The 18,429-nt window shown below is 43.5% G+C and overlaps 1 protein-coding gene across 3 annotated transcripts in view; it reads left to right on the forward strand.

Moving 5' to 3' along the window:
• HSPB8 (heat shock protein family B (small) member 8) overlaps nt 1-15,707 on the forward strand; it is a 19,862-nt gene extending 4,155 nt beyond the window's left edge. For 2 of the 3 annotated variants that reach the window (XM_039332674.1, XM_039332676.1), the window contains exons 2-4: nt 5,295-5,689; nt 10,089-10,152; nt 13,935-15,707. In XM_039332674.1, the coding sequence (XP_039188608.1) occupies nt 5,296-5,689; nt 10,089-10,152; nt 13,935-14,094 (618 nt within the window). In that variant the 5' untranslated portion in view covers nt 5,295 and the 3' untranslated portion in view covers nt 14,095-15,707. Of the gene's footprint in view, nt 1-3,714; nt 4,010-5,294; nt 5,690-10,088; nt 10,153-13,934 lie in introns of all 3 variants that reach the window. The other variant, XM_039332675.1, reaches the window with a different exon arrangement.
• The last annotated feature ends 2,722 nt before the right edge of the window (nt 15,708-18,429 follow it).

Here is an 18,429-nt window from a genome sequence, read left to right on the forward strand (position 1 = left end):
GAAAGCAGAGGGTCAATAAGAACTATTAGTGGAACAATTTGCCTTCAGAAGTTGTGGGAGGTTTTCCAGAAGAGATTGGACAGGGATTTGTTTGGAACGGTATAAGGTCTGGACTAGATGACCTCTGAGGTCTTTCCAAAATTGTATTGCCCTGTAGTTCTTGGCCTTTGGTTAGGAAATTCAGAACGTGGATCAATCTACGATAAGCTTCCCCAGGCTGGGCATGATCTCTCCTGGAATTCTTTACAATCCTGTCCATCGGGATCACAGCATTCCAAAATGGAATTTTGGTTGAATAGCCACAGGGAAAAAACAATGGTTACTAACTTTGACTGAGGTTCCAGAATTACCAAGAACGTAGCAAAATATGAAGTAATCTTGGTGCCTTCTATGGTTTTTTGGTCTAGGCTAGGTTCAAACCAGTGTTTCTTCATGTCTGCGCATCTTGTTGCTTAAAAAAAACAAAAATCAATTCCTTCTCTAGCCTCAGTCCCCTGAGGGAAGCAGAGATCAAAGAGTCCACACCCCTGTGCTCTTAGCAGATTGCTTGCATGCTCATCTATTTCCCATGTACACAATAATTAATATCTGGTTGGCCAGTCCTTTTCTTTCAGTCAGTTTCACAAGTCTCATAGAAACTCTCCAGCTCATACTTCCTAAGCATCTTCTCGCAAATGAAACCGAGATTGCTGCAATATTAAAGCGTGCTGTTTTTAGAAGTATAAGACAGATGTAATTGTCTTAAAGTGCCATGGGAGGGGACAGATAAACCCCCAAATTTTAGGATGGAATTGAACATCTGGAAGATGAATGAGATGACTTCTGAACCAAGGACTTCTTCTGAATCCCTGGGATTGCATTCTCACAACCTTAGAACGGTGTTTCCCAGTCTTCAGTAGAATTGGGAGGTGATGCTCTCCGAAGAGTAATGATCTCCCATGTGATCTCAAGTGAATTGAATGCCCTACCGCAAAGATAGATCTGTGCTTAAAGCTTTTTCAGAGGAATTGATTGGATCGGCAACAGCATTCCAGCTCCTCTTATCTTCTCCATCAAATGTAGAGCAAAGCCTTTCGGTGTTTATGGATGGACTCCACCTTTTCCCACAGTTTGCAAGGAAAATACCCTTTGGTGTTGGTGCCTCTCCTAATGGGGGAATAACAATCGATTGCTTTGGCCCCAAGGCCAATTTTTAATCTGTGGGACGTCCTGAGCGGTTGATCCAGCTCAGCTTTGATGCAGCTTTGAAATGAGCTTCTGGGAGGTTCGTGTGTTTTGCAATGTTTTTGGCTTATCTACAAATAAACAGATTGATAAGAGCTGCGGGATAAGATTTTCAGCCTCTGGAAGGCCCACAGTCCCCTCTTTCACAGAATCACAGAGCTGGACGGGACCTTAGAGGTCTCCTAGCCCAACCCGCTCGCTGCTCAAGCAGGAAACCTTATTATACCATTTCAGACAAAGAAATCTCCGGTGTTGAAGCACCCACAACTTCTGGAGGCAAGTCGTTCCACTTGGTTCATCTTTATGACCGTTGCAACCAGTTGCTAAGCATCCCAATTTTTTGATCATGTGACCATGGGGGGGGGAATGCTGCCATGGTTGTAAGGGTGAAAAAACGGTCCCATGTCCCTTTTTTCATTATTGTTGTAACTTTGAACACTCATTAAATGAACGGTTGTGAGTCGAGGGTTCCTATATTGTACCATACTGCATTTCTGTTCCTGCACATATGATGATCATAGGCATTATCTTTAAGCAGAGATTGAAGGACATCTGTCCTTTGTATCTTCCTTTTGATGAGATGGTCTTTTTAAAAAATAAAAAATAAAGCGGAATCCATTTTAGAGGATGCAAATCTGGCAGATTTGCAAAACCAAAAACAAAAACAAAAAACCTCGGAAAGCAGCTGCACTGCTCCACTTAACAGAAGTACTTTGCAAAAATCAATTCGCGAAAATATCCCTTCAGACATCGCCCTGGTTTATGTGTTTTTTTGCCTTTATGATCTGTTTCTGCTCTGAATACATTCTCTGGCTTTTTTTTCTAGCTTACAAGCCTAAGCCACGGCCAGCCACTTGAGATCCTTTCTGACTGATGCTGACTGGTAAAATTGGGGGGGGGGGCAACGTCAAGAGCTTTTTTTGAGGCTGTCTGGTGATAGACGGTCCTAAAATAAATGAGTGAAGTCAGATTCTTAAGAATGGTGCTTAATCCAGATCTTGTTTCATACCTGAAGTCACGGTTTCTCAATTTAGCTAGTTGCAGGCATCTCAGTATCCAGAATGCTTAGCAATAGCTATGCTGGCTGGGGGAATTCTAGGAATTGTGGTGCATACGTGTGGAAGGAGCCCAAATTAGGAATTATCCATAAGACTAACTTGGGGTTTTTGGTGCTCTCTGAGCTTGGTTGTTTTCTTGTAGATGTTTCATTACCCAACTAGATAACATCATCAGTGTTGAGGAGGAGGAGGACTGTGGGGTCCTTGGTGCTCTCTGAGCTTGGTTGTTTTCTCGTAGATGTTTCATTACCCAACTAGGTTACATCATGAGTGCTGGTGAGTGTGGGGTTTTCTCCCTCTTTATATACAGTAGCTCACTCTGCCGGTGGGGATGTGGTTTTCTCCTTGGTAGTTCCTTGATTAGGATATTACTTTCTGCTTGATTGTTTGTCTGGGATTACTCCCCATTTATCTGGGTTTTTGCCGCTGGAAACCATATGTCCTGGTCTTCTTTATTGCCTCTTTTGAATGGTGTGTAAATGTGGTTTATCTCTATGTGTTTATTGATGGCTGTTTTGTCTGAATACCAAGCTTTCAGGAATTCCCCAGCATTTTTGGGGGGAGGGGGGGACTTAGCTTGGTTTAGGATGCTCCCAAAGTTAGCTTGCAAATTAATTATTCCAGACTGGAAAGAAAATTCATGGAAAATGGACTCCTTGAACCACAGCTGTTATATTGCATAACTGCTGGTGTTTGTTGTCCTCCCTGGTTTAGGAGGCCCTTAGGCAGCTTCAGCAGTGCCCCCACCCACTCGCCTGTTGCGACACGCAAAGCATCATGAACTCAATACAACTCTCTGCCACAAGATGACTTGAAGGCCAGTAGCTTACCTGGATTTGCAAGGGGATTGGTTAAGGAGTGCAATAACTCACACAAACATCTTCTAGCTTTAAAGTTGCATGTGCCATTGTGCAAAATGGGGACGGGTTTCCTTATACCTGTCATGGTTGCCTCGCTACACAACAACTAGACAACTGTAACGAGAGGTGGAGAGGTCCAGGGGAGAGGAGAAAAGGGAAAGTTTTCCTATGCTGTTTTCGTGCGAAACTGTTAGAACTGGCTTTTCTACTTCTGGAGTCTTCAGTAAAGTTATACAGGTGGTCCTCGTTTTATGTTCATTTAATGACCAAAGTTACAACAGTCCTGAAACAAGTGACTTATGACCGTTTTTCACACTTGGGACTGTTGCAGCATCTCCACCGTCCCGTGATCAAAATGCAAATGCTTGGCAACCGACTCATGTTTGTGACCGTCGCAGTGTCCCCGGGTTCATGTGATCCCCTTTTGTGACCTCCTGACAAGGTCCATGGGAAAGCCAGATTCACTTCACAGCCCTGTCACTAACTTAACAACCGTAGTGATTCACTGGACAATTTGGGGCAAGCAAGGTCATAAAGTGGAGCAAAACCCACTTAACAAGTGTCTTGCTTAGCTACAGAAATGTTGTGGTCAGAAGTTGAGGACAACCTGGATCAGATGTGCTTCATCTCCTACCTGCCCGCTTGATGTGCAGCGATTTATTTCCGCGTTGGCGGAAGAAATGGATAATCCTCTATGGTGTCTAAAGTTTCGGGATCAAGTTGCTCGACCTTCTCCGTAATTCAGAAATAACTGTGCCAGGGGCCAGGATCCAGACAATAAAGAACTGGGAGCAGGTGAAAGCAGATCACAAGAGGAAATAAAAGTGAAGTTTCATTCCACTTCACTTCATTTCAAATTAAAATTAGGTAGGCTGATCCCCCAAGCCCATATTTCATGCTGTTTATCCTTCCAGGAGATTAAAAATGGAAAAGCAGAGGCAGTTTTGTGGCTCCCTGGGTGCTGTGTGTGACACTGGCAGCCGTTGTGGCCCACCTGGGCCTTTGTGTTCTCGGAAGAAATTTAGAAAAGAAATATAATCCATGCCTTTATTTACAAAAATCCCTCCAATAAACGAAAGGGAGAGGGAAAGACTAAGGTATCTTGAAAGCTTCATTGGGAATATCTTGAATGCTTTGGGAGTCTTTCCCTTCCAAAGCATTCAAGATATTTCTAGTGAAGTTTTCACGATCCCTTCAGAATGCCAAGCTGGGGAAAAGAATTAGATGCAGATCAAGTGGTAGAGAAACAGCGTTGCTTGGAGTTTGATCCATCAGGAAGGACCCATTGAAGATCATGGAAAGGTAGTGTAAATCAAGAGCAGGAAAACTCTCTCTCTCTCTCTCTCTCTCTCTCTCTCTCTCTCTCTCTCTCTCTCTCTCTCTCCAAAGTCCAAGGATTAGAGAAAAATCCAGCACAAAGAGGCAGGCCTGACACCCTAAGCTAATAATAGGCTGCTTGCTAAGATCACACTGCCAAAAGGAAAAAAAAAAAAGAGGGAGGGAGGGAAAGAGGGAGGGATGAAAACGAGAGCCAAGCCCGTCTAAACTTGGCATTCCTTTTAGCAAAGCCATCCCTTCGGGATGAGGTCAGCCTGCTTCACAATCTCCAAAAATACGGCTGGCAGGGTGGAATTGCGACACTCGCCTCCTCTTTTGCCAATCCACACACACACACACACACACACACACACACACACACCAGCTCTGGAGCCTTGCATATAAATAGGGGGCAGTCGCATTTTGGAAGTTTATAGAACTTTCTCGGCTGGCACAAGGCAGTTGATTTAAGCTTCTGTCTGGCACCGGAGTGGTTTAAATCTGGAGCAAAAGGGCAGCCTGGAGCTGCTTCTTCTTTTTTCTTCATTTTGGGGGGCTTTGAAGCAGTGCCAGGCTGATTCTGAAGGAGTCCCAAAGGTGCTTTTTCCCCCTTTTTTTTTGAAAAGGCGACTGGACTTGGTTTTTCCTTGAAGACGTTTCGCTTCTCTTCCAAGAAGCTTCTTCGAAGTGGGCAAACGGTTTTATTTTCGCCCTGTAGAAAAGTTGTGCTCGGGACAAGATTGTGGAATTCAGATTTTTCTTTCTTTCTCTTGGAAAACATCCTCTCTTTTGTTTTTGATTCTGCTTTTCGTTTCTCCGGGTGAACCTCTCCCAGAATGGCTGACAACCAGATCCCTTTCTCGTGCTACCCTGGCCGGCATCGGAATCTCAGAGATCCCTTCAGGGAATCCAGCTTGTCCTCTCGGCTTCTGGACGATGACTTTAACATGTCTCCTTTTCCCGGCGACCTGACTGCCAACTGGCCGGATTGGGCCCGCTCGCCCCTGACCGCAGGCTGGGCAAGTCCACTGAGGTCAGGGATGGTCCGGAGCAGTGGATTCTCCCCTCCGGGGTATGGCTCTCGCTTTGGGGTTCACCCTGAAGGGGATCCCTTTGGATCCAGCCCACCGACCTTCTCGGGAGAGCCCTGGAAAGTCTGCGTCAACGTCCAGAGTTTTAAACCCGAAGAGCTCTCGGTCAAGACCAAGGATGGTTACGTGGAAGTGTCAGGTAAGAAACGGGTTTCGTGGGGTGCGTCTTTGTCGGTTTGTGTGTGAGGTTGGTTTTGGGGAGAGGGCTTTTTGCTCAGGAGCTCAAGGGAGGTTGTGTTCTTCCTGCCCCCCAGTAGGGTCCCAATGACGAACCCCTGAGGGAGGTCAGGCTGAGAGAAAGAGACAGTTGGAACGTAGAAGAAAGGGTCCACCCTTGGCCATCTTTAAGACTTTAAGACTTCAACTCCCAGGATTCCCCAGCTGGCCTGGGTTTGCAGGGCTGGTTGGAGAATTCTGGGAGTTGAAGTCCACAGGTCTTAAAGTGGCCAAGGTCGGACAGCACTGGCATCGCACATAGGGTTGAAAGGAACCTTTGGAGGTCTTCTAGTCCATCCCCCTGATCAAGCAGGAAGTTGGTGTCCATAGCTCAAAGGGGATTTCAACTGGAGTCTTCTGGGTGCTTCCCCACTTCATCAGTCTGGTTTTGGGCTGAGAGAGTCAATGGTGCAAAGTCCCCAGGAATTCCAGAGAGAGAGAGAGAGAGAGACAGACAGACAGACAGACAGACAGACAGACAGACAGAGACAAAGAGATAGAGAGAGAGAAAAAAACAGAGAGAGAAACAGAGAGAAACAGAGAAATAGAGAGAGAGAAAAACAGAGAGAGAGAGAAACACACACAGAGAGAGAAATACACACAGAGAGAAACACACAGAGAGAGAAACAGAGAGAGAGAGAGAGAGAGATTATGAACATAGTAAAAACAGACGAATATATAATATTTCCTCACAACTATAAATAATTTTAGTAATTCCAATTGCTGCAACATGCTAAACTAGTGGGAAATTTTGCACGATTCAAGTTTAGGGGCTTGTGAGAACACAGGCACGGTGTTAACCATGATTAATATAGCTTAGTGTATTTGTCTAAACCCAGACAATTTTACTTTAGTTAATAAATCACAGAGAATAACAGAATCTTGAAAGCCTCCCAAGGAAGATTACAGATTCATCTGGATGAAATAATAGTATTGTAACGAATATTAAAAAAAGGGGGGGGAGAGGTTTTGATGGCACGGTTACCACTGTCATTCTGACTTTTTTTGACCCTATCCTAAGATCAAACCATGGTACAGGGAAATAGTAACATCTCTCTCCTTATACCTTCATTTGCAAGTCACCAATGTGTTGTTTTAACAATTGAAAAATCAGGAGAAACCAGAAGGATCCAGAATGTATTTCTTGCTGTGCCGTGGCGTAGAAAAGGACCCCCCCCCCTTGTCTATTTATAAAAAGAAAACCCATGGTTAGTAAAGTTTGAGCAAACCCCAAGAAACTCAACATTTGTTGATCCTCTCCCTTTTAAGAGCTGCCAGTTTCCTAGCAGGAGAATAAAACCAATAAACTTTGCAGGAGTTTGGCACGTGATTATGCGCAATCAGCCGTGTGGTTAAGTTTCGAAAACTTTGCTGACAAGACCCAACTTTGTCATTTCACTGTCTAATCCTGCATTAGTGTGGTTAGACAACATGTGTGGTCTTTCTGGTTAGGTAACTCTTTTGTCCACAAAGTTTATTGGGTATTTGAATAAATCTGAGCCAAGTATTCTTCCTTAAGAAAAATATCCAAAGATACTACTTTTTTTGGTCTTAATTTTATCTCTCTCTGCAGGCATAGGTATGCATCTCATTTATTCAATATAGGTGATATTTTGAGTGCAAAATATCCACAATTGTTTGTTTTTTTCCTCAGTCTCGGTTTTCCCATCTGTAAAATGGATCCCTTCTTTTACCACGCATGATTTTCGCTTTGTCTTCCAATCCACCGCCAACGCAATCCATTGCCCTCCTTTGTCTTCCTTTCTAGATCAACCTTTCTTGGACTTTTTTCTCCCTTTTTTTTTTTTAATTATCAAGGACACCCAAAAGAGCTTTTGTTTACATGGGTTATATTTATGGATACTTACTGTACGGATTAATTAAAATGGACATTCCACTACCACTTCTCAGTTCGCCTTCTCCAGATGCACCTGGTTGTGGAATAAAAAAGAACCCTAATTAGTTTACGTGAAATTTAAATGTAATTAATATTAGGGCAATGCAGAGGCTCTGTTGACTTCCTGAATGGAATTTTTGCTGTCGGATTGGAATTGATCCTTCCGAGCGCATCAAGCTGAATTGGACGATCAAATTAAGAGTCAATTAGAAGACACAGACCCCCAAATTACTAGGCTGGGTTTCCATTCATGCTTATAATTACTCTCTTCTGCACCATCTACAATATAATTTGGTGGCAGCCAAATTTCAGCTTTTGGGTTGATGTCATCCGAAGCTTCGAATGACGCAGCTCCAGTTGGGGAACAGCGGATAGGGAGAGAACTACGGAGAGTCCTGGGCTTATAACAGTTCAGTTAGTGACCGTCGGAAGTTACAGCAGCGCTCCAAAAAGTAACCGGTGACTGTTTTTCACACTTAACGACCATCGCAGCATGCCCATGGCCACGTGATCCAAATTTTGAGGCTTGGCATTTATGTTTTATACCTTTATGCCGCCCGCCGCCCCCTACAAGGTGGCTTATATTTATTTTATTTCTCCTCCTAGAGATTTTCAGGGAGGGCTTAAAGGCTTCTCCCCTGACTGTACCCCAGTTTCTCAACCTACAAATGCAAAGGAGTATCTGGAAAAACCCAGCTTTTACTTTCTTTCTGTTTGCCTCTCGTTCCCCTGCGTCATGGCCAGAAGCTGGCAGGGAAGAAAATAGAGCCTGGCCATTTGCCAGCAGCCCAGCTCTTGCCAGTGAATGCCATTCGGTGCCCAATTTCTGGATGTTTACAGTACTACCTCAGACTGCAGCTGTTCCTGGAATCTCAGCCTTCCTCTTCTTCTTCTTCTTCTTCTTCTCCTCCTCCTCCTCCTCCTCCCTCTCTTTCCCCTTTTTCCTACTTCTCCTCCTTCTATCTCCTACTCTTTCTGTCTTCCCTCTCCTTTTTTTACTATTTTTCTTCTATGTGTTCTCTGTCCTTCTCCTCCTTTCCTTTTTCTGTTTCCTTCTCTTCCTCTCCTTCCATCTCCTTCTGTTTATGCTTTTCCTCCTTCTACTTCCTTACTCCTTCCTTCTTCCTTCTCCTTCTCTTTTCCTATCTGTTGCTTCTTCTCTATCTTCTACTTGCCTCCCTTCTCCTTTCTTTCTGTTTTTCCTTCTTCTCCTTCCTCTTCTTTCCCTTTTTCTTCTCCTCCTCCTTCCTCTCCTTCCCTTCCTCTTCTTTCTGGAGGTAGTTGAAAAGGTACAAATAAATGCTCCAGTTAAAATACATAAAATCAGGCAGAGCTTTAGTGCTGGGTGGAACGAGCGTTTTTAATGAAATCTTGAGCCCACATTTTTGTTAAAAACAACCCTAAGCAGGAAGAAAGCCCATTTGCAGGGTTCTGAAGCACTGGCATTTAAAATTTATATAATGCAATTTTTAAAAATGCTGCATTTTAAAGCTACAATCCCTTAAAACAGGAGCCAGGTTGAGAACACCAAATGTTAGCCATTATCAGCCATTAGTAATATAGCCCCCAGTGCAACATACAGTATTTTATAACTCTATTTTCTTTCATGGCATCAAATTTCAATTGAAATAGATTTCTTTGAAAGACAGGGGTTTAGTTAAATGGAAGCAGCTATCTCAGTTGCCTGCAGAGTAAAATTCACAATCTGTTATGCTTCCTTGGAAAAAAATATTTTTTATGCCCAGAAAATTAGCATCCTAATAGAAGGCTTTTTTTTAAAATGCAAAGTTAAAATGTAATAAATAAAATAAAGCTATTGCTTCTTTGGATAGCCCAGTTTTCGTTATGTAACCTACAATTGTCCTTGGTGATAAGGAAACTTTTTTAGCCAAGGGGCTCCACACAACCCAGGTAGGTTGCCTCACTGAGGACTAGACTGGTGAGATGCTGGAGGGCAACCAGTGAACTTCATTGCTAAATAACTTTAGTAAACCAGGGTTAACTAGCTCTGAGTTCAGATGCCTGTGCGCTATGCAACACCACAATTTTGGTTGCAATTCCTCTTCATCCAAAGTTCCTCAGCTGATTAACCAAAACCAGAAAACGTTTTAAGGGATCAGACAAAATGTCTTCAGAGAATCAAATGCTTATTTCATGTTTCCACTAATATTTGTATCTTGATCATTAGTCGAGAATGGGTAGCGTGTATTAAAAACCCCAGAAATGAATGAGAGACAGATGACAATAAAACTCTTAAGAATTCAATATCAGTAATTAAAGTTTCAGGATGGGGGATTTCAAACAGCATTAATTAAAAAAAAACTTAAAATAAGGCATTGGACAAGTTAAGTGAGTTTGAAGAGTGCTACCTGGGGGGAAAAGAAACCCTGAATTTATTTATATTTATATTTATTTATTTTGGCAGGTAAACATGAAGAACAACAAGCAGAAGGAGGGATTGTTTCCAAGAATTTCACCAAGAAAATACAGTAAGCATTTCTGAAAATTAGCATTTCTTTCCAGCAGCTCTGTGTTCAGTCATGGGTGATAATTTATATATATATAAATATATATATATCTCTTCTGCTCTTTTAGTGTATTAAGTCAGAGCGCTGTGTCTCACCCATGACAAGGTTGAAATGCGTGGACTTCAACTCCCAGAATCCCCCCCGTTTAAACCTGATCCAAAGATCATGTTTAAACCTCAAATGCCAAAGTCAAAAATAGGTCGCATCCTCTTCTAATCTTTCATCCTGAAAGTCACACACTCCCAGCCGTTTGCCAGCCCTTCAGAGAAATGGGTTCCTTTGTTTCAGCTTGCATTTTTCAATTTGGGTATCTCCCAGCTACCCCTGGAGTTAATTCACCGACTGGTATGTCCCAGCTACTCGCTGAGTTCATGTACTGACGTTCTAGCAAAAGAATGTATTTGAGAAATGCAAGCTTTCCTTCGTTCCCTGCTCATCCTTCTCACAAGCCCTTGTCAAAGTCCATAGATTTTGCTTGTCAAAAAGTTGCAAAAGGGGATCACATGACCCCAGGACACTGTGACCGTCATAAATATGAACCGGTTGCCCAGCGTCTGAATTTTGATCACGTGACCGTGGGGATACCTGCAACGGTTGTAAGTGTGAAAAAGTCACTTTTTTTTCAGCGCTGTTGTAACTTCAGAAAGTCAACCCTCCCCATATTTTAAAAAGCCAGACATTGCCAAGCCCAAATTGTAATATTAAAAGAGGAGGGGGGAAAACGAGGGGAGAAAACGAAAGGACACGCTGCTTAATTTTAAACCGTTGGCACTTCGTATCTGCTCGGTTCTGCAAAAGTTATTTTAGAGCCCTCTGTGTACAGTCTAGGGCTGGGCTCAAAAAATGCATCATATGTTGAAGTTCACACTGCCTGTGGGTTTATAGGAAAGGAAGGGGGATTTTGGAAGGCAGATGGGTGAGCTGGGACGGGCTCAGCTGCCGAGTCACCCGAGAATTGGTGACTCATCAACATGTTTTGTGATTTATTTTGCATCCTAGCCTAATGGTGCTTCCAGATGCTTGTTTACTCTTACGCTTCGGAGGTCCATCCAGAACTTTCTCTCTTCTCCCAAACTGGGGAACCAATGGGGAGGGGGAGAAGGGGTCACTGTTCAGATGAAGCTTTTCGAAGTGTTGGAGAGCAACGTCATCCCTCATGTGAAGGCTCGGATCCAGCAGAAATATGAGGAACACTGGACAACATGCCGTCAGTCCCTAATATATTTCTATTAAGCCATATGACAAACGATTGAGGGAAGTAGATATGGGCAGCCTAAGGAAGAGAAGGACTAGGGGTGACCTGATAGCAGTCTTCCAATATTTGAGGGGCTGCCACAAAGAAGAGGGGGGTCAAGCTATTCTCCAAAGCACCTGAAGGCAGGACAAGAAGCAAAGGATGGAAACTAACCAAGGAGAGAAGCAACCTAGAACTAAGAAGGAATTTTCTGACATTTAGAACCATTAATCAATGGAACAACTTGCCTCCAGAAGTTGTGGGTGCTCCAACATTGGAGGTTTTCAAGAAGAGACAGTTATTTGTCCGGAATGGTATTTCCTGCCTGAGCAGGGGGTTGGACTAGAAGACCTCCAAGGTCCCTTCCAACTCTTTTATTCTGCTCCTAATTGTAGTCATAAATCAAGGACTCCCTGTAATCTGTTCCAGGCTGGAAGGGTTATTTGGAAAGGACAACATGCAAAGGGTTATAAAGAGCTAAGCCAGCATAGGTGTGGAATCCTGAGTTTCATTAAGAGTTCCATATTAGGGCAATATATTCTTACCCCCATGCTGGTGTTTTGAAAAGGCATCTGGCCAAACCTGCTTGCCAAGGAATTTACTCAGAGTTAACCCAAAGTTTGAGCTACAACGTTAGGAGGTTGAAAGAAACAAAACCCCGCAAAATAAACCTTTCCTTTGTATCTTCCTTAATTAAGCTTTAAAGCTTGGCAACTTTCATACCTGTGGACTTCAACTCCCAGAATTCCCCAGCCAGCCATGCTGGCTGGCTAGGGGATTCTGGGAGTTGAAGTCCACAAGTCTTAAAATTGTCCCTGGTCAGACATCCCTGCTTTAAAGCTAAAGAAAGTGGATTTGTTATCAAGGATATTTCATGATTCATTTTGTACATAAAGGCTTCTTCCGGTCAATCTCAGCTTTTGGTGAATTCTGTGGCCCAAAGATGTCCTTGGCAGTATCTTTTTTTTTCCAGGGATGTTTCTTTCCACATCTCTGTGTAGCTATGACCTCTAGATCCCCTGAGGATGCCCTATCAAAGTACTAACAAGCCCATCCTGTTTAGCTTCTAAGGCCAGAGAAGATCAGCCAAGGTCCCGGTGCCTGCTAAAACCTCATTAATCATTAGAAAGGATGAAGCTGTAGATAAGAAGGTTCCCCAAAGATTTCACGGTGTTTCCATTCTGGTTCTTTGAAGATTAACACAAGGCTGGACTCACAAAATACATTAAACAAGGTTCACAGGGAGTTGGTGTTTTAACCTGCTCCAGAAATCCAGCATACTCAGTGACCTTATCCACAGCTCTTAATGGTTTATCCTTCGAGGCATTCTCTCTTGTGTGTCAGACGGTGAAGTCACACAAATCAAATCAAAAGCATAGACACAGGAATTGTCTTTTGTTCACATCCGGTATGATTGCGGCCTCTTTATCTGGAATAAGGAACGGCTGCTGGAATTGGGTATGTCTAGTTTAATGAAGAGAAGGACGAGGGGGGACATGATAGCTGTGTTTCAGTATCTCAGGGGCTGCCCCAAAGAAGAGGGAGTCAAGCTATTCTCCAAAGTGCCTGAAGGCAGGACAAGAAGCAATGGAGGGAAACTCACCAAGGAGAGAAGCAACCTAGAACTGACAGTTAGAACAATTAACCAGTGGAACAACCTGCCTCTAGAAGCGGTGAATGCTTCAACACAGGAAGTTTTTAAGAAGAGACTGGACAGCCATTTGTCCGAAATGGTGTAGGGTTTCCTCCCTGAGCAGGGGGTTGGACTAAATTACCTCCAAGGTCCCTTCCAACTTTATTATTATTATAAATGCTACCGAATCCCATGAGATTTAGTCCTAAGGAAAATAGGCTTTGGATTATCCTCCTGAAGTACGGTACAGTTCCTGGGAATATAAAATAAGATTTGCCGCTATGTTTTTCCTTTCCTTTCATTTTTTTATTATAACCGTGATTACTGAAGATATGACAGCTATGAAAAGTCAACATTACAGGTAGTCCTTGAGTTGCCACTCTAGCTGAGCCCAAAATTGTCGTTGCCAAGCGTGACGGTCATTAAGTGACTTTTTCCCCCTTTTACGACCTTTCCTTGCCACCATTGTTAAATGAATCACTGCAGTTGTTAAGTTAGTAACACGGTTGTTAAGTGGATCTGGCTTCCCCATTGACTTTGCTTGTCAGAAGGTCGCAAAAGGGGATCACGTGATCCCAGTACGCTGCGACCGTCATAAATATGAGTTGGTGGCCAAGTGTTTGAATTTTGATCACGTGATCCTGGGGAGGCCGTGACGGTCGTAAGTGTGAAAAAAAAACGGTCATAAGTCCCCTTTTTCAGGGCTGTTGTAACCTCAAACGGTCCCTAGACCAACCGTTATAAGTCGAGGACTATCTTTACGGATCCAAATTCTATTGTTATTTCTATCTTTGTCAAAGAGACAACAGAAAGAAGCCTTGTTTGAGACTGGGAAGACCTTCCATGTAATTTTTTTCCCCTCCTTGTGCTCCTCAGGCTTCCCGTGGAAGTGGACCCCACCACCGTCTTTGCCTCCTTGTCCCCCGAAGGGCTGCTGATCATCGAAGCTCCACAGATACCTCCATATTGTCAGTACGGGGATGGCAGCTATGGCAACGAGATTCCTTTGGACAGCCAAGAAGCCACTTGTGCCTGAAGGAAGTCCTGCTTGAGTCTCTCCCCCCCCCCATAAAGCCCCTTCCATCAGCTGCCTTCATTCAAAGTCTTCTTCCTTGTAGATGTCCTGGTCAACCCTACTCTTGAGTGGACTTCTTGAGCTGCCACGTTACACTTGGGGTGGAGGGGAGACGGGTAATGTTAACCTGGTCTTTGAGACTTTCAAATCAGTGGTATAAAATTATACACCTTGGCGGTGCCCTTTCTCAAACAGGAATGATGTTGAGTCAGAAGGATTCAGTTCCAGAAAGCTTCTTTGATCCACCACAGTTGGGGTGGTGGTGGGGAGACCTCTTCTGAAAGGTTTTGAGGAAGTGTTGAAGTCAAGACTGGTCCTTTAGATGTTTCTGGATAAAAATTTAGAGCTGGGACAAATCCTGAAGAGAGGAAATCCTTGGCAATGTGACTTCAAGAGGAAGTCGCTGCTGTGTCAACTTAGCGGCACTGTCGTCTACATTTCCCACTATGCCTGGTGTCGGCATTGCATTGGGGCATTGTGGGAAATGAACAGGCTAGCCTCCACAACTTTCCAGGCCAGGACTTCTTCATTGTAGGAGGAGGCTACAACAATCTTTGGTCCTGCTCAGAAGTATTGAAGGACTCATTCACCATCTAGTTTTCACTGAATCCATGTTCAGAAAGGCTCACAGTTCCCATAGCCATCATTCTGATCCAAGTTCCTTCGCGGTTTGCTTCATCTCACCAATAAAGATCCCAACCTTGAAACAAGGAAGTCATTTTGCCCAAACATCTGGAGATCTTGTGAAGGTCTCCTGAAATGTTTGGGTCTTCTCAAATGGAGAGATGGAGCAGTTAAGGCGAAGAAAGGTCATCAGCCCCTGGTTGAGGTATCGCCTCCTAGGTGTAAGCTGATTCATACCACATTTTTTTCCCCAACAACCATATGTGGTGATTCCTCTCCAACTTCTACACCAGGGCTATCCAGCCATGGCCACTTTAAGACTTGTGGACCTAAACTCCCAGAATTCCCCAGACTGGGAATTCTGAGAATTGAAGTCCACAAGTCTTAAAGTGGCCAGGGTAGGATGGAATGGGACAATTCTTCATGGCCACATGACCCTCACCAGGTTGGATACCCATGTTCCACATCATGGGCTGATGAAGTCTCACCTAAGTGCTTAAAGTCCTACTACTGATATTGCACTAAAGCAGTTTATCTGAGTTGCTATCATCCATTCAAGTTTACAGATGTCCAGAGCACTGATTTATAATGTGCTGAAGATTTTTTTTTTAATGCAGTTCTCAGCACACTTTATTCTTTTCTAGCTGACTTGTGTCTTCATTATAAAATAGTCTCTTTCACCCTCAAGGGCTGATCTGGCATCAGGGCAAGCAATGCTAAAACTCATCAGATCCAAAAATTGCAATTGTAACAGTGCTGCAACCGCTTTGTCCTTTTTACATAAATGTTCCTTGCAATATGACACCCAGTTCTGCTCACCAGTTTCATGGAGGTCTTACCTGATGTATTTTTATTTTTATTTTCTGTATACTGTATCCAATGTAGCAGCCAATTGTCCTTAATAAACACTTGGGTATATGTGAGGCATTTATGCCAATAGGAATAAATAGTTTTCGTGCTTCGTATTCCCTTCCTTAGCAGGGTGTCCCACACCACCAGCACACCTGTATTTTAAAGTTTCTTCTAAAATGAGATGAAGTTAACTTTAGGGTTGTTCCTGAGCTGAAGAACCTGGTTGGATCTATCAAGAACTGAAAGTATAAAAAGTAATGAAGAGGCAATGCAAACATCTTACAGTCCCAACTTCTGTATTGTACTTTGCATCATGGCATCTTAGTAATCAAGGACCTCGGGAGCGTCACTTCTGACTGACATGGAAGTTCTAGAGAATCTACAGGGGGTTCCACATATGGATAACTGAAATTATTCTTCAACAAGAGAAAGCTTTATCTTCTCTAAAAGGTGATGGACGAACGGACAGATGGATGGAGCAACAGATGGATGGATGGATGGATGGATGGATGGATGGATGGATGGATGGATGGAGCAACAGATGATGGATGGATGGATGGATGATAGCTCTTATAAAGCATATAGCCAAGTTTTACAACCTTTTTTGTCACGATCATTAATTGAATCATTTTCATTAACCAAATCTCATCCATGTTAAATGAATCCAGCTTCCCTCATTGACTTTGTTTCTAGGAATCCATTGGAGAAGGTTACAAATGGTGATCATGTGACCGGGGGAGATTGCATGTGTCCTCAATACATGCCAGTTGCTTTATGTTCGAATTTTGATCATGTGACTGAAGGACGCTGTAATGGTGATAAGTGTAGGGACTGGTCATAAGTTACTTTTTTGAGGACTGTTGTATCTTTGTTGAACAGTTGCTCAAGGAATATGACCATTCATAAGTCAAAGGCTTCCTGTATACTGATCCCAGGTCAGGATCTGACGACCACGATTATATGAGATTCATTAGCAACAATCCGGTAGCATATTCCCTCTAGATTCTGATTTTTATCTGAAGATTGAAGGCTCAATAAAACTTGGATAAAAAGAAAGAAAGAGATTATTCTTAACTCATCTTTGGATCACAGGGCAAAATTTAAAAGATCTAATAAATGGGGTCTCTGAGCTTCTTAAGGAAGGCAGCGTGGTGGCACCCAATGCTTGTAATAGGGCTTTGAGCTGTTTTAACTTCTGGAAACAATAGATGAAATGATGTTCCTGTGTTCACTCGGTGGACCAGCAAACTGGAGCACCTCTAGCTAAGTGACTTAGTTGACTCACAGCCTTTGGGTGGCCTTTCCTTCCATTCTTTATGAAACAGGGGAGGCGTCATCCTGCAGGGAGGCATTGCAATGTTAAGGCCTTTTCAAACAAAGTCTCTCTTACAGCCTCGAGTTAGGGTGGAGAGAGAGAATCACATTCCACGGGTCTCCAAAGCAAACATGTTCTGACTAAGCAATGAAGGCACATTTGGCAAAACGTGTCTCCTGATGGCTCCAATCTCCACGTTCTTTGATGTCACCTGCTATCTGAGCCCAAAACAGGAACGTAAGTGAATCCGGGAGTAGTGACCACAAAGAAATGGACCTCCTGAAGCAGGAGTCCCCAACCTTTGTGGCTTGGCAGCCCAGCTGGGGGAGGAGAGGGGAACTGGGCTGCATGAGCAGTGGGCTGGCAAGCACGTTCATGTACACATAGCCCTTGTATGAGTGGCAGACTGGTGCACACAGAAACAGCTCAATGTGCACGAGTGGCAGGCCGGTATGCACACATGAGAGTGAGGGATCCTTGGTGCTCTCTGAGCTTGCTTGTTTTCTTGCAAACGTTTCATTACCCTAACTAGGTAACCTCATCAGTACTAGTCACTGTCACTAGCATCAGTCACTAACACTGACGATGTTAATTAGTTTGGGTAGTGAAATGTCTGCAAGAAAACATCCAAGCTCAGAGAGCACCAAGGACCCAACAGTCCTTTTCCTCCTCCTCTACAAAGCCCACTCTCTTCTAGCAGATGATGTTACCGAGTTTGGTTGGCCAGTTACCCTATGTATTTGAGGGTCACAGAGAAGAGGGCTTTCTCCAGAGCATCTGAGGGCAGGACAAGAAGTAACAGGTGGACGATCATCAAAGAGAGACCCAACCTAGTACTAAAGGAGGAATTTCCTGACAAGGAGAACAATTAACCAGTGGAACAGCTTGCCTTCAGAAGTTGTGGGTGCTCCATCACTGGAGGTTTTTAAGAAGAGAGTAGACAGCCATTTGTCCAGAATGGTGTAAGGTGTCCTACTCTGGCTAGGGTGTTGGACTTGAACCATGGTCCTCAACCTGTGGTCCACGGACCCCATAATGTCATCCTAGGGGGTCTACGAAGGCTTGAAGAAATGTTATGATTTAAATCTCGAGTCTTGGAGGACTGTGGCCACAAAGTGGATTGAAAGGTGGTCCATGGTGAAGAAAAGGTTGAGAACACTGGACTAGAAGATCTCTAAGGTCCTCCAAGCCCTATGACTATGTCCTATGTTGTCTGGGAGAACAGAACAAGAATTGCCACTTCCTGCAACGGCAGGAAACATGAAAGGCTATAAAGATTTGAATCTCTCAAAGATTTTCCCTGGTGATCTGTGGTTCGCTTCGCCCTGCATGCTCCATTCCACTCCGAAGCCGTTACAGCTGATATATATATATATATATATATATATATATATATATATATATATATATATATATATATATATATATATATAATAGCCACTGAGCCAACTACATTACATTTTATGGTTTCGTGACAATTACGCTGCATTTTATGGTGTCATAAC

The sequence above is a fragment of the Crotalus tigris genome, unplaced genomic scaffold (genome assembly GCF_016545835.1).
Source record: "Crotalus tigris isolate CLP2741 ecotype Arizona unplaced genomic scaffold, ASM1654583v1 scf7180000024461.5605484, whole genome shotgun sequence".
Classification (NCBI taxonomy): Eukaryota; Metazoa; Chordata; class Lepidosauria; order Squamata; family Viperidae; genus Crotalus; species Crotalus tigris.